Below are 20,964 nucleotides of genomic sequence, written 5' to 3' on the forward strand. Positions count from 1 at the left end.
GGAAAGCTATCAGGGGAGGGAGTGGGATATAGAATTCTGATGGTGGGAATTGTGTGGAGTTGAACCCCTCTTATCCTATGGTTTTTGTCAGTGTTTCCTTTTTATATATAAATAAAAAAAAAAAATTTAAAAACTTCAAAAAAAAGTAATAAATTTTTTAAGTTTGAGATGGTAATTCTGATCTTTTAGATCCCCCTCCCCCCATCCCATGCTGGTAGTAGTAGCTCCACTGCAGCTTTTAAAGAGATGGAATTTTATTTTATTTTATTTTTTTTTTTGTAATTTTTTTTTTTTGTAATTTTATTTATTTATCTTCCCTTTTGTTGCCCTTGTTGTCTTTTTATTGTTGTTGTAGTTGACGTTGTCGTTGTTGGATAGGACAGAGAGAAATGGAGAGAGGAGGGGAAGACAGAGGGGAGGAGAGAAAGACAGACACCTGCAGATCCGCTTCACCACCTGTGAAGCGACTCCCCTGCAGGTGGGGAGCCGGGGCCTCGAACCAGGATCCTCATGCTGGTCCTTGCGCTTAGCGCCACCTGCGCTTAACCCGCTGTGCTACCGCCCGGCTCCCAAAGAGATGGAATTTTAAACAGGCTGATGAAATGAGAGGGCCCCTCCAATCACTGTAGCTCTTATTTAAAAAAAAAAAAAAAAAAAAGTATGAACTGCTTTTAGAATCAGTGCTAAATGGAAAGAAAAAAGTTTGAGCTTCAAAAAAAAAAGTACTTCTCCAAGAAAACACAAGGAAATACAAAAGCCCCAGGCAAGTTTATTATCTTTTTTTTTCTGTTGGTCATTCAAATACTTTTTTTTGTGAGGCCAGGCAGTGGCAACACCCAGCTGAATGCATGTTACAAATGCTGTTCTTCAGCTGGACCACAAACTCCTATCAAGATGCCCAAAGTTCTTAAGGACTTTTAAGGTTGGAAGCACTCAGGGGCAATCTCATCCACAGTCTCCTTGCAGTCCCCACATTGTTGTTGTTCTCAATTCCTAAGAAGGAGAATCCTCACATCTGTTCAGTCACATATCCTAGGCTCCTAGGACATGCCCATCACTGTCAGAGAACTCACTGAGCAGCAGTAACGGTAGCCAACATTTACCTAATAATATACATCATGGGCCATCAAACGCCTGAGCACTAGTTCTTGTATCTTCTCTATGGGGGATTGTAATAGTGATGACCATACTATTACCTTCACAAACAAGGACATGGAGAATAGAGAGTTGTTTGTTGTTGTTGTTGTTTAAATAGGGTGGAATCTGACTCCAGAAACCACACTTCCAATCACTAATGTCATCATTCACTAAGCTCATCCCTCATTATGTCTTGCATTGCCCTACTAAACCTTCAGTAGATTAATCAAATTCCTCCCCCACCCCACCCGATGACCCTCTTTAATGGATTTTTAGTAACATACAGTACTCCAAGTCTTTAACTGAAGTTCAGTCTGTTCACATTAAGGGACAAGGTGCTGAGGCAGACTGTTCACTGGTTTATTGAGATTTGGGGAGATCCTTCCCCAGGAGACACCACAGTGTGACAGGGCTGCCCTATGGCCCCACAGGTCCATTTGCCTAGTTCAATAGTCAGGGGTGCCTTCCTTTGGTCAGAATTCTCACTAAACTATCCTCCAGAAGCAGACCCCAAATCCTGCCTCCATTTCTTCTCCCTTAATCCCCCCCCAAAAAAATTAAAAAATTAAAAATCCAAAGGGGGCAATCTTGGGAGCAGGTAACAGCAAGTGGATTGAGGGTGGTGCATGAATGCAAAGGAGAAAGGAGGGAAAGTTCTAGCAGAAACCAAGTGTGAGAAGGAGAGTGTGAGGCTGGCCCACCCGAGAATCAGGGAGCAATGTAGCTGTGATGTGCAAAATGGATGCTCTACGGCTGTTGGAAGGCTATGATGAGTTTAAAGGTGCAAAGGGGCAAAGGTACCAAAAGTACCCTGAGGGCACACAGAGGAAATGCATGGGCTAAATGTGGGTTGTGCAAGTAGGGAGAACTCAGCTCGGCATGCTGGACAAGCAGCACATGTCTACTCAGACACACAAAGACATGCCCAGGAGGGGAGCACCCACAGCTATGAGTGGCAGGCGTAAGAAGGAGCACATGTGATCACAGACAGGGTAAAGAAAGCACATGTGAAAGGCATGCAAGCGCCTAAGTGTATCCAGAGAGAGCAAGCGGGGAGGGGAGCATACATGTGTGCTGGAAAGCACACAGAGCAAGAGCGAGGAGGATAGAAACCTCGGCAAAAATAAAAAATAAAAAAGAGTGCACACACCCCCCCACACACACACACACACAATAAAAAGGAAATCAAGGAGACAACTTGTGAATGTGTGGAGGGGCAAGGAGGATTCTTCCAGAAATGGAGAGACCCTGTTGCAACAGAGAGAGCACTTCGAAGAAATTCCATCCTGCTTGATGAGAGCAGAGCTGCAAAGGCAGGGGGAGCTGGAGGTTGCCACGGCAACAAGGCAGAGGCCCTTGTATAAGAGAAAGATGTGAGGCAGTGAGGAACCAGGGGGTGAGAGGCTTCAAGCAAGGTAGAAACTAAATATGAAGCTGTGATAGAAAATGATACGAATGGGTGTGTGGGTGTGTGTGTGAGAGAGAGAGAGAGAGAGAGAGAGAGAGAAAGAGTAGGGTCGATTTCCCAAAGTACTTGAAAGCCAGATGGCCCCAGTCCTCACAGAAGAGCATGTATTTACACAAGAAGGGACGGGCTGGCATGTTCTTCCTATCTGGGAGTAGGGATCCCCTACCTGCTCCTCCTCTTCTCCCTTCACCCCTCACTTTCCTACACACACACATACACACATACACACACACACACACACACACACACACCCTCACTTGTAAAGCAAATGAACTCGACTCCCATCACAGCTAAGCCGATCGGGGGGCTCAGAGGGCCCCCTGGGCAGGCCCCCAGAAGGGTCTGGAGGTGTTGTAGGGTGACGTCGTGAGCGGAGTTGTTGCCGAGACTGGAGCTGATGGCGCAGTTCAGAGACACGCTCCTCTTTCTGGAAGGAAAAAAACTATTGGAGAGTGGGAAAGGGGGAAGTCAAGAAAGGGTGGAGAGGAGGGGATGGGGGGATTGGACAAAGCAAAATGTGGGGGGAATACAGGGGTGCTGGACAGGAAATTAAAGTGAGGAGCCAGAAAAAGAACAAGCAAAGAAAGCCAAATGAATATGGGGGAGGGGAGCCACCAATTGAAGAAAAGAGATCAGAGAGAAATGGGAGGTGGGGTGGAGAAGGGGAATTCAGGGCACACAGCTTCCATTAACTCGTGCACAGATCTGTGCCATCCCAGTTTCAGTACTACCATTCTGGCAGGCTGCATCATGTAATTAGTCCCTAATTACAACCCTGGATGTAACAGACACAGTGGGTACTTGCCCAGATCCCCTTCACTGGAGGGTACACTCAACATCCAGCTGTCGCCAGGGCCCCACAGCCCACGGCCACCCCCTCACCTCCAGGGTAAAGTGAAAATCGCAGTTCTCATTGCAGAGGGCCCTCCCCACAAGGAAGCCAACACGGTTTTTATCCGTGACAGAGTCCTTGCTCAGCCCTTTCCCACGCCGTCCTCCTCCACTTAATCCTTGACAGGTTTTCTCCTGATACTCCCCCCCACCACCAATGGATCACACACACCAGAACCACTATCTTAGGTGCTGCTTCAGAAAACTCAACCTGAGAAGCAGCCCTTCTGAGCTCTGCCACCCCCTCTACCATCACCACACACCTCAGCAATGATCTTCTCCAATTCACGGTTCTCCTTTTCCAACAGCCGGGATTTCTCCTCCTCATTGTTGTTGGTCGAAGACCCTGTTTTCATGGTGTCCTGAGCCTCAGACTGCCATTCCCCTCGGGTGATCAGCCTGCGCATCTGGCGGATGAATATTTGGGGCATGGGATGCTAAGCGACAATTGTCAGGGGTTAGCTAATGGTGGACTGGAATTGGAAGGCGTGAAACTGAAAAAGGACAAGCTGGATCCCTAACAAGGGAAGGCATGGGAGGAGGGGCAGGGAAGCAGTGTCTCAGCAAGGAAGGAGGGAGGGAGGGAGGTGCATGAGCTGGAGATGGTGAGAGAGCAACCAAGCCTTACCTTGGGCACAAAGAGCACAACCAGAGTGATGTAGGAGGAGAAGACTATGGCGAGAGAGGCGAAGGCAAAGGCTGCATCCTGCTGGCTGGACAGGATCATGGTGACAGGAGCGGTGATGAGGCACAGGACCTGGGGGCAGCACATGTTTGGGGAGCCTCAGCCTTATCTGCTACCTCAGACAACATCCAGGGTCTTTGTCCCCCAAGAATCTCAGGACCCCCGACACCAAATCTAGAGAACTTTCCATTTAAAAAACGCTCTAGGGAGTCGGGCGGTAGCGCAGCAGGTTAAGCGCACGTGGCGCAAAGCGCAGGGACCGGCTCAAGGATCCCGGTTCAAGCCCCCAGCTCCCCACCTGCAGGGGAGTCGCTTCACAAGTGGTGAAGCAGGTCTGCAGGTGTCTGTCTTTCTCTCCCCCCTCTCTGTCTTCCCCTCCTCTCTCCATTTCTCTCTGTCCTATCCAACAACGAAGACATCAACAACAATAATAGCTACAACAACAATGGAAACAACAAGGGCAACAAAAAGGAAATAAATAAATAAATATTTTAAATAAATAAATAAAAAGAAAAAGCGCTCTAAGCTCAACTCTAGAGGGAGAAGAATTCAAATAGGCTGTCTCAAAGTAGTTCTCACTCTACAGCACCCCCTCCCTCCAGGCACGGCCTCCCATGTCTCCGTACATAATCAGGGTCACGGAGAGTCACTCCCTAAGGAAACCTAGAAGGAAGCCTCCAGCTTGTCAGCCACAGACAATTTAGCCTATGACTGCTTCCTCGCATAGATCAGAAGGAGACTGCTATCTTCATGAGGGAACTATATAAAGAGTGACAAGATAGTGTCTTAGGACCCTAGTCAGGAAATCCTTGGATTCACACATAGATATGATGGGCCTAGACCTCTAATAGATCCCCTCTCCACCATCACTGGTCACTTCCATCAGGAACATCATCAAAAGCCTTGTGGGCCTCTACAGGACCTTGCCCTCAATGTAGAACAGCAATAATAGGGGCTGCCCCACTCTCTGAAGGAAGGCTGGGTCATCCTACTCTGCCACTCAAGGAAGACTGGTCCTGAAATGAGTATAGCCTAGAATGTCCCCAGCTGTGACCATGGACTGCAAGATCAGAATGATAGAGACTTGGACATTACACAGACTCCTGAGCTAAATATGAATATATATGGACCATGGGTCAGATTGATAGTGTAAAGAGTTCATTGTATTTATATATTTTCTTCAAGTTTGGGAGTTACTCTCTGCCCTAATCCAGTTTCCTAGTCCTATTCTCAACTCTAACACCATCTTCCCAGACAATTTGTTTTAGGTCACCTACATGTTAGCTATCAAGCTCAAGCAAAAATTACTAAAGTCATGGACCCCTAGGACCATACCTAAAATAGACTTCTCAGCTTCTCTCCACCCTAAGATTTCTATTCACATCTGCTCTATTCCTACTTTTTGGTTCCTGTTTATTAAACATTTGCCCTGCTTTATATCTTACTACCTTCCAGCCACCAAGTTGCAGATCCTACCATGACACCATCCTGACTTCCCTGGGCAGACTTCACCAATGTGTCCCAAAGGCTCATCTCTCAAGAGCCCTACTCTACTAGAGAATGATAGAAACAGGCTGAGGGTATGGGTCAACCTGCCAATGTCCATGTCCATCAGAGAAGCAATTACAGAAGCCAGACTTTCCACCTTTTGCACCCCATAAAGAATTTCAGTCCATACTCCAAGAGGGATAAAGAAAGGGAACCTTCCGATAGAAGGGATGGAACATGGAACTCTGGCAGTGGGAACTGTAAGGAATTATACCCCTGTTATCTTACCATCATGTTAATCATTATTAAATCACTAATGAAAAAAATTTAAAAAAATTTTTTTAAACTTCTACTCAATTGATCCTAGACTTAGTATCTTATTCGTCCCAGACCCTCCCATCTGGGTTGCTATAGTCAGGCCCCTCAGTCGATTCCATGTCCAGGGAGCTCACCGCCACATTATAGATGGCCATGCCCACAGCCCGGTGGTCATTGATCTTCTCAGTGGAAACACTCTTGGTCTCATAAGCAAGAAAGATGCCTAGCAGCAGCAGCAGCCCCTTGTAACCATAGAATATGCCTAGAATGACAGGAAAGTGTCACCTGGGTACAAGACCTCAACACTCCCATTCTCTCCCCTTTCATCTTCACTATGTTCTTCACCTACTGTTGCTACTTCTTATAGCTTCACAGTGGAAAGCAGGCCTCCTCTCCAACAAAGCCCTTCTGACTCAGCATTCAACCCAGTCCACTCCCTACTTCATATCCATCCTACTTGCTCAGACCTCTGTTTCCTCCTGGGAGTATGGGGCTAGGCACACTGGAATATGACAGTCACGAGCAGCAATCTGACAAGCAAGTGCCACACACAGCATATCATCATCTCTTTACTCTGCAGGTGGGAAGATGGCCCTGCCATGTGGGGTCACAAATCAGAGCAATGTAAAACAGGCCAAAGGGAGCCCAGATATTTGCCCTCATAGCTCTGGTCTTACTCAACAAGATTATACAGATATACAAAGTATCAAGGATGGAAATGAAGGTGATGGCCATGCCAACAGCCCGGTAGTCACTGATCTATCAATCTCTCCACTGAAGACATGTGCAACCTCATCCCTACCACAGACCAAGCTCCTCATGTCACAAGACAAACTTTCACCCATTCTCAGAAAGGGGGAGTATAATCTCAAAGACGGCATTCAGATTGGGTTGACGAGCTCTCCGTTTCTCCTTTCAAAGGCCCTTCTCCCTCTATTCCTCTACCTTTGCAGTATCATTCTCCCAACACCCAATGTACCAAGCCATGTATTCATCTTCTTGGAACTACAATGCTCCAACTGTGGCAGAATCGATACATCAATATCTTCCTTTGGTTCCTCCTTGGCAAAAGTCTAAGGGAGAAACAGGACCACAGCATTGGAGAAACAGGTTGCCATTCTCCTTAACATTCCCCCAGCTCTGTTCAGTCCCTGACTCCCAGCCCTGGCCCTTCTTTCCTCTAAAACTCTCAATACAGAAACCAAGTCCTACTCTGAGACTAGCAGTGTTTTCCTGATCATGTAGAGAAAGCTTGTTCCCCTACTTTCTATGATGCTTGCAAAGTCTAAGGTCCTTCCCAGATTCCCACCACTTCTCTCTTCACAGGAATCCAAAGATTTCTGGTAGAGCTCCTTCTAGGAAGGAAGAAAGTGCTATTGGGTAGAAAGCCAAGAAATGCTCTCCCAATGAAAACTAGCTTCGGCCCCAGATGCTCTGACCACCAATTAGCACCACTCAGCCTCCAGACCCCAGTGCCTCCTCTTAAGGAGTACCTCAATAGTCCGATGCAAAGGGTCCACAATCTGCCAAATGGCTAGAGTGAGGACATCCATGCCCACCAGCAGACCCACAGTGGCATACAGCTTCCAGGGCTCCAGGGTCTGGGGAAACACACAGAGCACAGGCATATCAGGAAAGTCATGTAAACCCTGAGAGCCAAGGGGCGAGGGGGTCAGAAGCAGCTCACCTTCCTCCACTCCTTCTTTTCCTCCTTCTTTGTGAAGACAGTGTGTACCCACCAGATCTTGGTGAACATGGACCCATATCCCAGACTAAAGCCCAAACCCAGGAGCCAAAGGCGGGCCTAAGAAAAAAAGAGAGTGCAGGGTAGAGTAGTGTGGGCAGTAGGTAAAACTGTGGTCAGGACGGACAGGGCTATAGAAGGGACAGAAAAGGCAGACAGGGTATAGACAATAAGGGACAATGTCCCTACCTTCAACAAATTCCTCCCATCTAGAAGCCATCACAGTAATCTTGCTAAAAGCTTTTGGTTCAAATAGCCAGTCACCAGCTCCCCCAGTGCCAAAAGGTTACCACCAGAACACCTCCAGATATGGTATGAGACCCTTCACAGCAAGGTCCCAACCCACCTTTCCAGGTGCATCCCCTAGGCTCCAGTCACACCTGGCCTGCTTACCCTCCTTTGACCTACTGTCTCCCATGTCTTTGCTAGTGACATATGCCACCTTTGTCCTGCAGTAAATCCTTTATGCTTCCAGCTAGCAAAAACCCCATGCTGGTCAAGGGTAGATAGCATAATGGTTATGCAAAGAGACTCTCATGCCTGAGGCTCCAAAGTTGCAGGTTCAATCCCCTATACCACAAACCAGAGCTGAGCAGTGCTTTGGTAAAAAAAAAAAAAAATGCAGCCTTCAATATCCAAGTGCTACCTCTTTGGAGATATCCACTCAACTACTCTATGCGACACTTTCTCTTCTTTATTTGCACAGCACTATATGCAGATTCCTGTTCTGATACCTCTCATATCTTAACGCATTACAGCTAACTAGCTGCACTCTGGTGTCAGTGGCACAGACAGCCTCTGATAAATCGTATGTGCACGTGTGGTCAGGATAGGCAGAGAGCACAGAAAAAAAAGAAGGAATAACAAAGCGGGAGGCGGGGGGAATATTAGATGTTTCCCACCAGCATAATAGAGAACCATGCAAGTATCACTGTTGAAACCAGTCTTTCTCCAAAGCCCCAGAACATTCCATAACAACAGTCCCTTTGGCTTTCCTCCCTGTATAACAGTAATCCCTCCCCCACCCCCACCCCCAGCTTCCTGGCTGTAAATTCAGATCTGGCTCTACTCTTCCCTTCCAACATCCCCCTACCGCCCTCACCCCCAACATACCCCAACTAAGGCTCCCGTGGGAAATCCACAGTTCTTATTCTCAGCCCACACACACACAGACCACCACTGTTCAGGGGTTCTTTATGCAGAACCCTCCCTCCTGTGCCTTCAATACTGCCCTCCTCTTCTCTCACAGTGTGCCATGGCAACCTTGGAACTGACAAGTAAAAACTAGAGTGGAAAAAAAATTGGAAGGTGCAGAGTGAAGGCACAGGCCAGAAACCAGAGAGGTGATATTGGAAGAAGCAAGAACAAGAGTCAGGAAGAGACGAGAAGGACTCGGTAAGTAAGGAACTCTGTATTATAGAGGGTGATCCCCACCCCACCCCCGCCTGCCCGCCCCCTCCTCACCTGGCAGACAAAGGGAAACTGGTTTCCCCCAATATGGTAACCGTCCAGTCCAAGGGGAAAGACAGCAGCTAACGCCAACGAGCAGCCCACAGCTGTCAGATTGTTGAGGTTGGGCTGCGAGTTCTGGATATAACTAGGGCAGAAGCAAGAAGGGAGGCAGAGGGAAAAGAGCAGAATCATTCTCTCAGCTCTCCAAAAGCCTGAGATGGCCTGACCCAACCTCAGGGTCATGGGGCAAAGGAAAAGAGGCTTGGAGCAGGCAATGGAGATTAGACACAAAGCCAACTGGGTCACAGGACTGGAGATATAACCTAGAGCCCCCACTATGTTACCTGGCCCCAGAGGTTTTCCTACTTTTTTCACGTAGCTACTTTGGGAAGGGATGGATGCATTGTCAGCAATTAGTAAAACAGTGTGAGTGAATGAATGCCTCTACACTATAAGAACTCAGAAGTTAAAGTTATTGTTCTCATACCCTTCAAGAGGCATGATCATTATATTGGAGGCAGGCAGGACAAAGAAAATGTCTGAAGAGAAACTTACCGGACATGGGAGTTGTAGATGTTAAAGGACAGACAGACAACAGCTAGGACAATGCCCAGGCTGGAGAGAACCGAGACGGAGATAAAGAGTTTCTGTGACAGGAAGCGGAACGTCTTGATGACTAGAGTCTGGTCAGCTGGGGGGGACCCTCCTGCACAGCACAGGGAAGGGTGCAGAGAGGAGAACAGAAAGAAAGGAGAACAAAGGAATGAAGATGGGACAGGAAGAAGAGGTTACGGACAGGGTGATAACAGGCACTCTCATCTCTGACTCTGAGGACATAGGGCCTAAAGGCCCAGAATAGGGCCTGGTGTGGGTGGAATGCTCTTTGACACTTGGACTCTTAGAAAGTGATGAGAGAGTCAGGAAGATAATATAGTGGTTATCCCTGGCACCACCATAAGCCAGAGTTGAGAGAGAGAGAGAGAAGAGGAGAGAGAAAGAAGAGAGAGGAGGGAAAGAAAGAGAGACCAGAAATAAGAGAAGAAACTGAATCTACAAACTGAGAAATATTGTAGAGTTGTAGAATCTTTTCTTTTTTACCCCCTTCACTTCCCTTCCCTCCTCGTAGAATCTTTTATTATTGTTTGTTCTTCCTGTCTTTCTTAAAGAAAAGGAAAATAGCAGAGGAAAGAAAGATGATGGAGAAATAAATTTTATGAGTTCTCATACAACTCAAATCAAATCGAAAGGTTAGAATGAAAATTATAGAGTCATATCTAGTTTCTGATCTCCTAAATTTGCAAGGGGGGGGGAACTAATCTGATCTTAGCCTGGCAGGGTAATATTCCCAGTGGTGCTTTTTCGGTTATTACTAAGGGGAAGTTCAAACTTGTCAGTATATACACGTACATGATTCAATTTGCTTAGCCTTAAAAAAAAAAAAAGAGGAGTAATTTAGGCCATGCCATGCAGCATTTATAGCAATATAGAACATTGTCCTAAATTCAAACTATTAAAAAAACAAAATTAAACTCCAGCCATGTCAGGGACTAGTAGACTTCAGTTTTCAGTTGGGTAGGGCAGTTGGCAGCTTCCTTCAATGTCTGTGCTTACTTCCATTTTCATGATACTCAGCCCTTATTTTAACAGTAGGGATTTCCTTTTGTTCATCTTTACTAGTTTAATCCACCAAAAACACTTACAAAAAAATTACTTTCATTCTCTCTTTAAAAAGCACATTTTGGCAAATGAAAATTTTAAGATTTTAGTCTCATCACCTGAAGTTTATGTAACTATTTTCCTGACAAAGATGAAGAGGCAATTCCAGGCTTAAAGTAGCCAGCTCAAAAAATATCAAGGCCCCAGGACATCTGAGAAGCCTAAGTGGAGTCTCCATTTCCTGCCCCCTGCCAACCACCTATCTCTAATCCCCAGTTACGCCAGCAATGTACTATTTTTAATTGCCTAATCCCTCCCCAAATATACCAGTCTCCCCTAGCCACGTCTTGGAGGCTTTATTCCACTTTTCTTAACCCCAGTCCCTGATACCACCACAGAGACCTCATTCAAATGCCTGACCCTTTTCTCAATTGTTCATAGGGGTGGAAGGAAAATATAAACAGGATTCACTCACCAATCCACTTATCTGTTTTGGACCAGGAAAGATCATCCTTCGTGCTGTCATAATAGCCAATCTTCTTATAACTGCCGCCTGAGCAGATGACAATAGGAAGGACCGCAGATAGTTGAAGAGCCAGCTGTAGGCAATCTTAACATCCCACGACCCTGAAGTAGTTTCCACATCTTTCTTATCTCATTTTCTAAGTATCCCTAAAAGATGCTTGGAAGGAACTGACGTGATACCTGAAACAGTAACCTGACTTTAAAGTAATACAAGGTGGATCCTAAGGCAATGAAAACAAAAGTTCTTCCATGAAGAAGGATCCACAGTATGTCTGTCACCCATTCCACAGCCTCACACCTCACTTGGAAAAAAAATGTTCCTAACTTTGATTCTGGCTTCTAAAGCTTTAAACACATTTCTTCTTATTCTCCCTCTTATGTTAGACAAAATCACAGGATCTATTTTCCCCCAGAGGTTTTTATTTTAATTTTAGAAATCCCTCTTCATTGGCCTTGGTTCTAATTAATTCCTTAGATAAGTTGCATCTGCCTCTTAAAGAGGCACAAAAGTGAAATCCAGTCACTCTTAAGATTTCTGTTCCAGCACTGTCCCAGTTACCATGACTTTCCCTTCAAAAGCCAACTCACACCCCTTCTCCATGACTGAAGTTCATCCTCTCTTGTGCTGGTTACAAAGAAGATGTGAGTGGATGTGAAAGATGGGGAGAGCAAAGAAAGAAACTTTTCACAGGAGGCCAAGAAATGGCTCCTGGCCATGCTATAGCAGGCTGGGAGTGGGATGGAGTTCAAAAATTAACTCAGAAGTTTTTCAAATACTTAAGTATGCAAAGTTATAACAAAAAATAGATAAGCTAGAAAAGTCAAACTATACATACTACTGAAAAATTAGAAATGATTGTCTATATATCACAAGGAAATGCAATAGGTCCTTTGAAAAGAGCAAGTTCTTAGACTCATCATCTTCCCTTAGATTCCTGAATATGCATTCAACCTTAATCCCTCAATCCCTCAACCCATGTGACATAAAGTAAATTCCTGAAATTAAAATTTCAGAAAATAAGAGTGACTATCTTCATGGCTTGGGAAGTGGTGTAGTGAATATGCATGCAACCTTAATCCCTCAACCCATGTGACATAAAGTAAATTCCTGAAATTAAAATTTCAGAAAATAAGAGTGACTATCTTCATGGCTTGGGAAGTGGTATAGTGAATAAGGTAATGGATCTCCACCATGAGGTCCAGAGTTCAGTTCTCAGCACTGCATGCACCAGAGTGGTGTTCTGGTTCCCTCTCCAGCTCGCAAAAAATAAATATTTAGGCACAGTGGATACCAGTACTGGAGTCTCAAACATGAGGTCTCAGGTTCGATTCCCAGCATAGCATGTACAAGTGTGATACTCTGGCCCTCTTGCTCATTAACAAATAAGTAAATCTTTTAAAATAAGTATTTTAAAGTGGCTGTTTTCAATGTATATGCTTTTTCAACTCAAAAAAAAAAAAAAATTACTGCAACTTAAAAAAAACTCACCCATACTACCATTTAAAAGCTCACTAAACATAATTTAAAGAGAAAAGTGGGAGGTGGGAGGCGGGAGGCACTAGGGGATCTCGTGCTGTCTCCTAGTGCCTTTCTCTAGCCCAGTCACAACCTGCCCAGTCCCTTGGTCCCCCCCCCTTTCATGCCCCTGTGCTCACCCTGTAGCTGCTCGATAAGTGTCCATGCCATCCGCGAGCCACTGGCATCAAACACCACATGGCCCTAAGGGAGAGGAACATGTGGAGGAAGGCAAAGGGGATAAAAGCAAGAGCAAAAACAGAACATCAGGGACTCTTTGAATCCTTATGTTTTTGATGTAATTGAGCTTCTGAATGAATTCTATTTATGGCATTTGCCTGCATATAGGACATACCCCAGATGTCCATACCCTAGATTTCTAAAACATTCTTCTTCTGAAAAGATACTTCACCCATGAGATTTGAATGGGAAAAAAATCCCCCAGATAGAACACCAGGAGACCCGGCTTCTGGCTGTGTGGCCTGAGTAGGTCACCAAATCCCTCTAGATACTCATCTCCCCACTTTAAAAGGAATAAGAAGCTGGTCTTTTAGTCTGCTTTCTCTTTTAAAATCCTATGATTCTTATCTGACTCATAAATATCTGGACTGATGAGACAGAGATCTTTAAGAGGAAGAGTTGAAAGAAGTAGAATATATCATGTTTCCCTTCTAGTCTTTTATACTTTGTTTTAGGGGGGGGAAGGAAAGTACCCTACTTCATATCAAGTATTATGGAGATGTGATAGAGACATGGGACATAAGTTCCCAGAAGAAGGAAAGGGGTCTCAATGGGAGGACAGGGGAGTATCAGGAGAGTGCTGAAACTCACAGAGACACCTTCAAATGATGAGGAGTTCATAGCCCGGTAGATTTGGTCAGTAATAGTCTGGTTGTTGTAATTGAACTCTTCCAGGCGCACACCTGAACGGCCACCCCCTCCAGATGTCTTGTTCAGAGCCAATGCCAGAGCCCAGATGGCATCATAGGCCAGTGGTGCCTCCTGGAAGCCTCCTGTCTCCTCAGGGTGTCTTTTTAGTCGTTTGGTCAATTTCTCCACAAATTCCTGTGAAGTCTGGAGAAGAAAAAATAAGGAAAAGGTTAGTGGGGTTCAATGATAGAAGTAGGGGTCGGGGGACTCAGGCGGTAGCACAGCAGGTTAAGCGCAGGTGATGCAAAGCACAAGGACCAGCTTAAGGAGGCCAGCGTAAGGAGCCCCCGGCTCCCCACCTGCAGGGGGGTTGCTTCACAGGCGGTGAAGCAGGTCTGCAGGTGTCTATCTGTCTCTCCCCCTCTCTGTCTTCTCCTCCTCTCTCCATTTCTCAGTCCTATCCAACAATGATGACATCAATAACAACAATAATAACTACAACAATAAAAACAAGGGCAACAAAAGGGAAAATAAATATTTCTTTTAAAAGTGGGGGTCGGGATGAGTAGGTGGCTCACCCAGTAAAGCACACATGTTGGACCAAGGTTCAAGTACCAGGTCACCACATGGGAGAGCATCTGCAGGGAGGAAACTTGAATGACTAAGCAGTGCTCTGGTGACTCCTCATTCTGTTTCTCTCACTCTCTCTCTTACCCTCTATCTAAAAAAATAAAATAAAATAAAATAAAATAAAATAAAATAAAATAAAATGACTGCTGAGAGCAGATTACTTTGGTGAGAAAAAAAAATTTTAAGTGGCCATCAGATTTTGTCTCTGACACTTCAACTTAAATGAGTGAGTCTGTGTTCATTTTTTTCAAAATCTTTAACTAGACCACAGAAATAGCTCAGTTGACAAGGCATGTATTTTGCCATGCATGCAACTCAGGTTCAAGTTCCTACAATATATGAGAGGTGCTATGGCAATGTAGGAAATTCAGGTGTTATGGTCTATTTCCCTTTCTCCAACTCTCCCTGAATGAAAAAGTATCCCAAAGCAATGAAATCGCACATACACAAGGTTTCAGTTCTTCACACACAAAAGAACTTTTAACTATATCCACGTGTCTGCCTTAGATCAAAAGCTACAGGAATAGAACAGGGATTAGCTGAATCCATTGGTTTTAGTAAGCACAAGAGCTAGCTCATAACTATATGGAAGTTTAATGAGTAAACACTCATCTAGGGCCATGTGGTAGTTAGTACGCCTGGTTAAGCACACAGATTACAAGTACATAAGGACTCAGGTTCAAGTCCCTGATCCCCACCTGCAAGTGGTGAAGCAGGGCTGCAGATGTCTCTCTGTCTTTTTCCCTCTCTATCCTCCCCTCCCCTCTCAATTTCTCTCTGTCTCTATATAATAAATATCTTTAAAAAAAAAAAAACAGCACTCATCATAATGAATCCCACCTATAGGGGAGTCACTTCACAGGCAGTGAAGCAGGTCTGCAGGTGTCTTTCTCTGCCCCTCTGTCTTCCGCTCCTCTCTCTACTTCTGTTCTATCCAACAACATCAACAACAATAATAACTGCAACAATAAAACAACAAGGGCAACAAAAGGGAATAAATAAATATTTAAAAAGAAAAGAAAAGAACAGGGACGGGGAGATAGCATAATTGTTATAAAAAACTATTTTAATGCCTGAAGCCCTGAGGTCCCAGGTTCAATTCCCACCACCATAAGCCAGAGCTGCCACTGGGAAGATCAATGTCCTTCACCACCACCACCCAAAAAGAATTTCCTCTTTGGGTCAGCAAAGACAAAGCTGCAAAGTTTTCAAATGAAAATGCTAACAGGTAGCCTAAGAAAAACAGAGCAACAAAATTCCACAATCCATACAAATTAATAAAGCAACCAAGTATGAAGTCTCAATTCTAATTTTTAACAAAGCTTTTCTGACCCTATCTATAAGATCAAACGCTCAACAGTGACATATATATAAAATGTATAATCTAGGGTAACATTTTTTGAATATTTATTTATTTATTATTAAGTAGAGACAGAGAGAAATTGAGACGGTAAGGGAGATAGAGAGGGACAGAGAGAAAGAGACACGTGTAGCACAGTTAAAGCTTCCCCCCTGCAGGTGGGGACCAGGGACTTGAACCTGGATCCTTGCATACTATAATGTGAGCACTTAACTAGGTGCGCCACCACCTGGCCTCCTATGTTTTTATTTTGTACTGTCCTCTGTTCCAATCAAATTTACTCACAACTTTATCTCCAGGTATGCTATCACCCACCTCCCCCTCTAGCCCAGATCTCCCAGATCTATAATATGTTTCTGAAATCACTGTAACCTACTCTCTCATGCCCATCTCCTAAGCACTCATTCTTTAAACCAAGGTTTCTCAATCTCTACACTATTAACAATTGGGTTAGAATCAGTCTTTGTTGTGGAGCACTACACTATGCATTATAAGATATTTAGAAGCATCCCTGACCTCTACCCATTACAGCAGAAAGACTTATTCTTCTTCTATTCCTTAGTTGAGACATTTGGAATTATCTTCAGACATTGCAATTTCTGGTTGAAATTCATAGTCTAGCAGCCTTGAAAGTGTGGTCCCCAAAACAGTAGCATCAACATCCTCATGAAACTTGTTAGAAATATAAAATCCCTAAGCACAAGGACCCGCATAAGGATCCTGGTTCAAGCCCTAGCTCCCCACCTGCAGGGGTGTCGCTTCACAAGCGGTGAAACAGGTCTGCAGGTGTCTATCTTTCTCTCCCTCTCTCTGTCTTCCCCCTCCCCTCTCCATTTCTCTCTGTCCTATCCAACAACAATGACAACAATAATAACTACACCAATAAAAAACAACAAGGGCAACAAAAGGGAATAAATAAATAAAAATAAATATAAAAAATTTAAAAAAACATTAAAAAAAAAAAAAGAAATATAAAATCCATGACTAGGTAAATCACACAGTGGATAAAACATTGGAGGGGGCCAGGTGGTGGTTCTCTTTCTCTTTCCTGCTCTTTCTCATGAACAAATAGTTTAATAAATAAAAGAAATGTAAATTCCTAGACCTACATCACAGGGAAGAGTTTAGTAATCTATAGACTCAGTAATCTCCAGGAAGGATCTGAGGGAAGTTGAAATTTTTAAAGACTACTGAAGTAGCAGCTGGGAAGGTATCTCAGCCATTAGAAGAGCATCAGACGTGCATGACGTGAGGTTTCAGCTGGATCACACATGTACCAGAGTGGTGCTCTAGTTTGTCTCTATCTCAGATGAAACTCTGTCATATGAAAGAAAATCCTTTTAAAAATTAGTTAAGGGCTAGGGAGATAGCACAATGACTATGCAAAAAGACTCTCATGCCTGAAGTTTAGAGTTTCCAGGTTCAATCCCCAGGACTACGATAAGCCAGAGGTGAACAATCCTCTAGTATTAAGTGGTACAGAAGGTGGTGCAGTGGATAAAGCATGAGAGTCTCAAGCATGAGGACCTGAGTTCAATCCCTGGCAGCACATGTACTAGAGTGATGTCTGGTTCTTTCTCTCTCTCTCTCCTCCTATGCTTCTCATTAATAAATAAATATATATATTTTTTAAAAATTAGTTGAGGGGCTGAGGATGGCACACCTGGTTGAGCGTACATGCTAAATGCACAAGGACCCAGGTTCAAGGACCAGGTTCAAGGTCCCCACCTACAGGGGGAAAGCTTTGCAAGTGGTGAGATAGTGCTGCAGGTGTCTCTCTGTCTCTCTCCTTATCACCCCATTTCCTCTCCATTTCTGGCTGTTACTATCCAATAAATAAAGATAATGCAATTGTTTAAATGTTTTAATTGAGTAGATTATAACAATAAAAAATAAGGGTTAAGCACACATGGCTTAAGGATCCCAGCTCAAGCCCCCGGATCCCCACCTGCAAGGGAGTCGCTTCACAGGCGGTGAAGCAAGTCTGCAGGTGTCTATCTTTCTCTCCCCCTCTCTGTCTTCCCCTCCTCTGTCCATTTCTCTCTGTCCTATCCAACAATGATAATATCAATAACAACAACAATAATAACTACAACAATAAAAAAGCAAGAGCAACAAAAGGAAAAGTAAATAAATATTTTTTTTAAATGGTTCCATTTCTAAAAAAAAAATAAAAGGACTACTGAACTCAATGTAAAGTCACCTATACAGAGTGAAAGTAACTCTGCTTTTATAAATCTCCATGTCTCTGGGCCCACTCAGCCCCCTCCTTGCTTCTGATCCCTTCTTTTGGTCCTGTTTGATTCACTCACATAATCACTTCCTTAATCAGTCGTCAAGGCTACTACTTTCCTCCACCTGGTATTTTTTTTTATTTGTTTCCTAGTTTTTATTATTTATTGGATAGAGACAGAAATCGAGAGGGAAAGAGGAAATAGGGAGAGAGACAGAGATCAAGACACAGTAGTGTCTTCACTACTTGTGAAACTTCCTCCCTTCAGGTGAAGACCAGAAGCTTGAACCTGGGTACCTGCACATTATAACGTGTGCATTCAACTGGGTGCACTACTGCCCAGCTCCTCTATCTGGTATTTTAAGCAACCAGGAAAGTCTACTGACACCTCCAGGCCAAAAAGGCAGGTACAATCTTTCTCTAGAAACCAAGAATTAGAAAGAAACCCTCCAATTCACCCTCTCTAAAGCTCAGATGTGGCTTTCGCCCAAACAAATCTCTACTTCTTATCTTGTTTCTTTAGGGCCCTGTTATATAACCACTGGCAGACCCTGAACAAGGCATCAACAAGTCATTCTAGCGTCAGTTATTGGTTTCTCTACTTCCTGTGACTTGCAGGTGACTCGCCTCCCCGATGCTCCACAAATGAACTTCCACAAATTTTCCACTGTGTTTTTCAGCTAAGATACCTTAACTACAAAGCCCCGTAGAATATGCCAGATCAGTATCTATGATCAGATTTCACATGGTACCTGATCCTTTGATCACGATTCATTGTCAAATAAACTTCCTAAGTCTTCTTTTCATTTGCCCCAAAATTGCCATGGGCTAAATAGTGTTAGCCAATAGATATACAAACATTTTGGTCCAATTTTATGGTTTTCATAGGAACATGATGTGGCAGAGTGGTGTGAAGTTAAATTCAACTAGGATTCATTCCAGTCTGGCCACTCTGTAGCTACATGACTTGCAACAAGCCACCTAACCTCTTGGAGTCTTAATGTCCTGGTCTATCAGATGGAAATGATAAACCTACATAAGAGTATTGCTATAGGGGGAGGGGGTAGATAGCATAACAGTTATGCAAAGAGACTCTCATGCCTGAGGCTCCAAAGTCCCAGGTTCAATCCCCTGCACCACCATAATAAGCCAGAGCTGAGCAGTGCTCTGGTGTTTCTCTGTCTCTCTCTGCATCTCTCTCAGAAATAAAATAAAAAATAAAAGGGTGGGGTTAGATAGCATAGTGGTTATGCAAAGAGACTCTCATGCCTGAGGCTTTGAAGTCCCAGGTTCAATCCCCTGCACCACAATAAGCCAGAGCTGTACAGTGCCCTGGTGTTCCTCTCTGTGTCTTTCTCTCTCAAAAATAAATACTTTAAAAAATAAATAAAATGTTAAAAAAAAAAGAGTATTGCTATAAAGATCACTGAATATATATAAGCTTGTGGTTTACTCCTTAATAGCAAACATTACTATAACTTTTTAAAATAAGAAATACAGATGTTTTATAACCACTAACTCACCCCAGCATAGTCTCCAAAGCAGCTATTCCAGACCCAGGGCTACCTTTGCTCTAATAAGGAGACATACAGGTTGTCTAGCAAGCTTGCCCAAGACTCTTATTCTTCAGCATGCAGTGCTGAGCAAGAAATTAGTCTTCCCCTTGCACTCCTTTCTCCCCTTCCCTCCACCTTGCCCTACTCACTTGCAACCCTGAAATACAGACTTTCTAACTAGATCTGTTGTCTACCTCCAGGTCTGTCACTAACTAGCTATCCAGGACTAAATGGTTTCAAAAGTCCCTTTAAAATATAAAATTCCAGAAGAAAACTATTTAAAAATCATCAGGAGCCAAGTAAATAAAAGTTACTTCTGCCCAAGAACAAACAGCATTCCTGTAAAGGTGTGCTTACATCTATATTATCATTAACGCCTCTCCTTTATTTGATTTCTTGCCAACTGCTCCTTGTTTCCATGGTAACAGCCCTTGTACTCATCAGGAGCCTACTGAGCATACCATTCTCATTTCTTTCTCTTTGCTACCCAAGGAAGTCCCTAAAGAGGTAGAATCCACAGGGAACATGACGCAGACTAGTTTAGGTGGGTGGAGGCCCCTTCACCTCTTGTACCTCCAGACTCCACACCAACTCCCCCACCCACCACCTCAGAGATGCCCTCTGCACCCACCCAGGTGCTGGCTTCTTTGTCCCCACACTCTCACCATGTTGGAGATGCTGCGTGTGTTGGCAGGGTTCAGCATGACAATCTCAGTGGTGATGTGGCCCTCCACGGCCTCGGTCATCTCATCCACTGTACAGTTGATAGATGGGTCATAGATCTTGAACCAATTGTCAGCATACCATCCAATGAGGAACCAGACATACTTCTTCCCAAAGAGACGTTCCTTGTACACCTGCATGCAGAGGGTGGAACTGGGTCTTTGTTTCAATTTTTCTTTCTTTCTTTCTTTCTTTCTTTCTTTTTTTTTTTTTTTTTTTTGTGTGTGTGATCTTATTTGACACAATTCAGCCTGATGGGAATCAGAGGTGAACAGAGAATTAGAGAATTCTACAAGCCTTGAGAGAAGCATGAAAGACACAACAACTAATTTTTCCCTCTAAGTTCTTCCCCTTCTAGGTACCCATATTCCTGAGTTGGGAGAAAATAGGATTGAAGGGAGTCGGGCGGTAGCACAGCGGGTTAAGCGCACATGGTGCAAAGCGCAAGCATAAGGATCCCAGTTCGAGCCCCCGGCTCCCCACCTGCAAGGGAGTTGCTTCACAGGCGGTGAAGCAGATCTGCAGGTGTCTATCTTTCTCTCCCCCTCTCTGTCTTCCCCTCCTCTCTCCATTTCTCTCTGACCTGTCCAACAACAACAGCAATAACAACAACAATAACTACAACAAGGGCAACAAAAGGAAATAAATAAATTCTTTAAAAAAAAAAATAGGGTTGATGAGCTTCGTAGAAAACATGGAATCAGTAGGAAAA

General features: G+C 44.2%; 1 protein-coding gene across 7 annotated transcripts in view; it reads right to left on the reverse strand.

Annotated features, from left to right (window-relative positions):
* Positions 1–2,695: 2,695 nt before the first annotated feature.
* The window catches only part of GABBR1 (gamma-aminobutyric acid type B receptor subunit 1), a 31,290-nt gene continuing 13,021 nt past the window's right edge, over positions 2,696–20,964 (reverse strand). For 6 of the 7 annotated variants that reach the window (XM_060189370.1, XM_060189368.1, XM_060189367.1 and 3 more), the window contains 13 exons: positions 20,195–20,386; positions 13,712–13,954; positions 13,021–13,084; positions 11,315–11,392; positions 9,739–9,889; positions 9,196–9,328; positions 7,675–7,791; positions 7,481–7,588; positions 6,967–7,060; positions 6,122–6,249; positions 4,125–4,253; positions 3,760–3,903; positions 2,696–3,032 (listed from right to left, as the gene is read on the reverse strand). In XM_060189370.1, the coding sequence (XP_060045353.1) occupies positions 2,859–3,032; positions 3,760–3,903; positions 4,125–4,253; positions 6,122–6,249; positions 6,967–7,060; positions 7,481–7,588; positions 7,675–7,791; positions 9,196–9,328; positions 9,739–9,889; positions 11,315–11,392; positions 13,021–13,084; positions 13,712–13,954; positions 20,195–20,386 (1,755 nt within the window). In that variant the 3' untranslated portion in view covers positions 2,696–2,858. Of the gene's footprint in view, positions 3,033–3,759; positions 3,904–4,124; positions 4,254–6,121; positions 6,250–6,966; positions 7,061–7,480; positions 7,589–7,674; positions 7,792–9,195; positions 9,329–9,738; positions 9,890–11,314; positions 11,393–13,020; positions 13,085–13,711; positions 13,955–20,194; positions 20,387–20,964 lie in introns of those variants that run through there. The other variant, XM_060189371.1, reaches the window with a different exon arrangement.

Source organism: Erinaceus europaeus, chromosome 4 (genome assembly GCF_950295315.1).
Source record: "Erinaceus europaeus chromosome 4, mEriEur2.1, whole genome shotgun sequence".
In the NCBI taxonomy this organism is placed as follows: Eukaryota; Metazoa; Chordata; class Mammalia; order Eulipotyphla; family Erinaceidae; genus Erinaceus; species Erinaceus europaeus.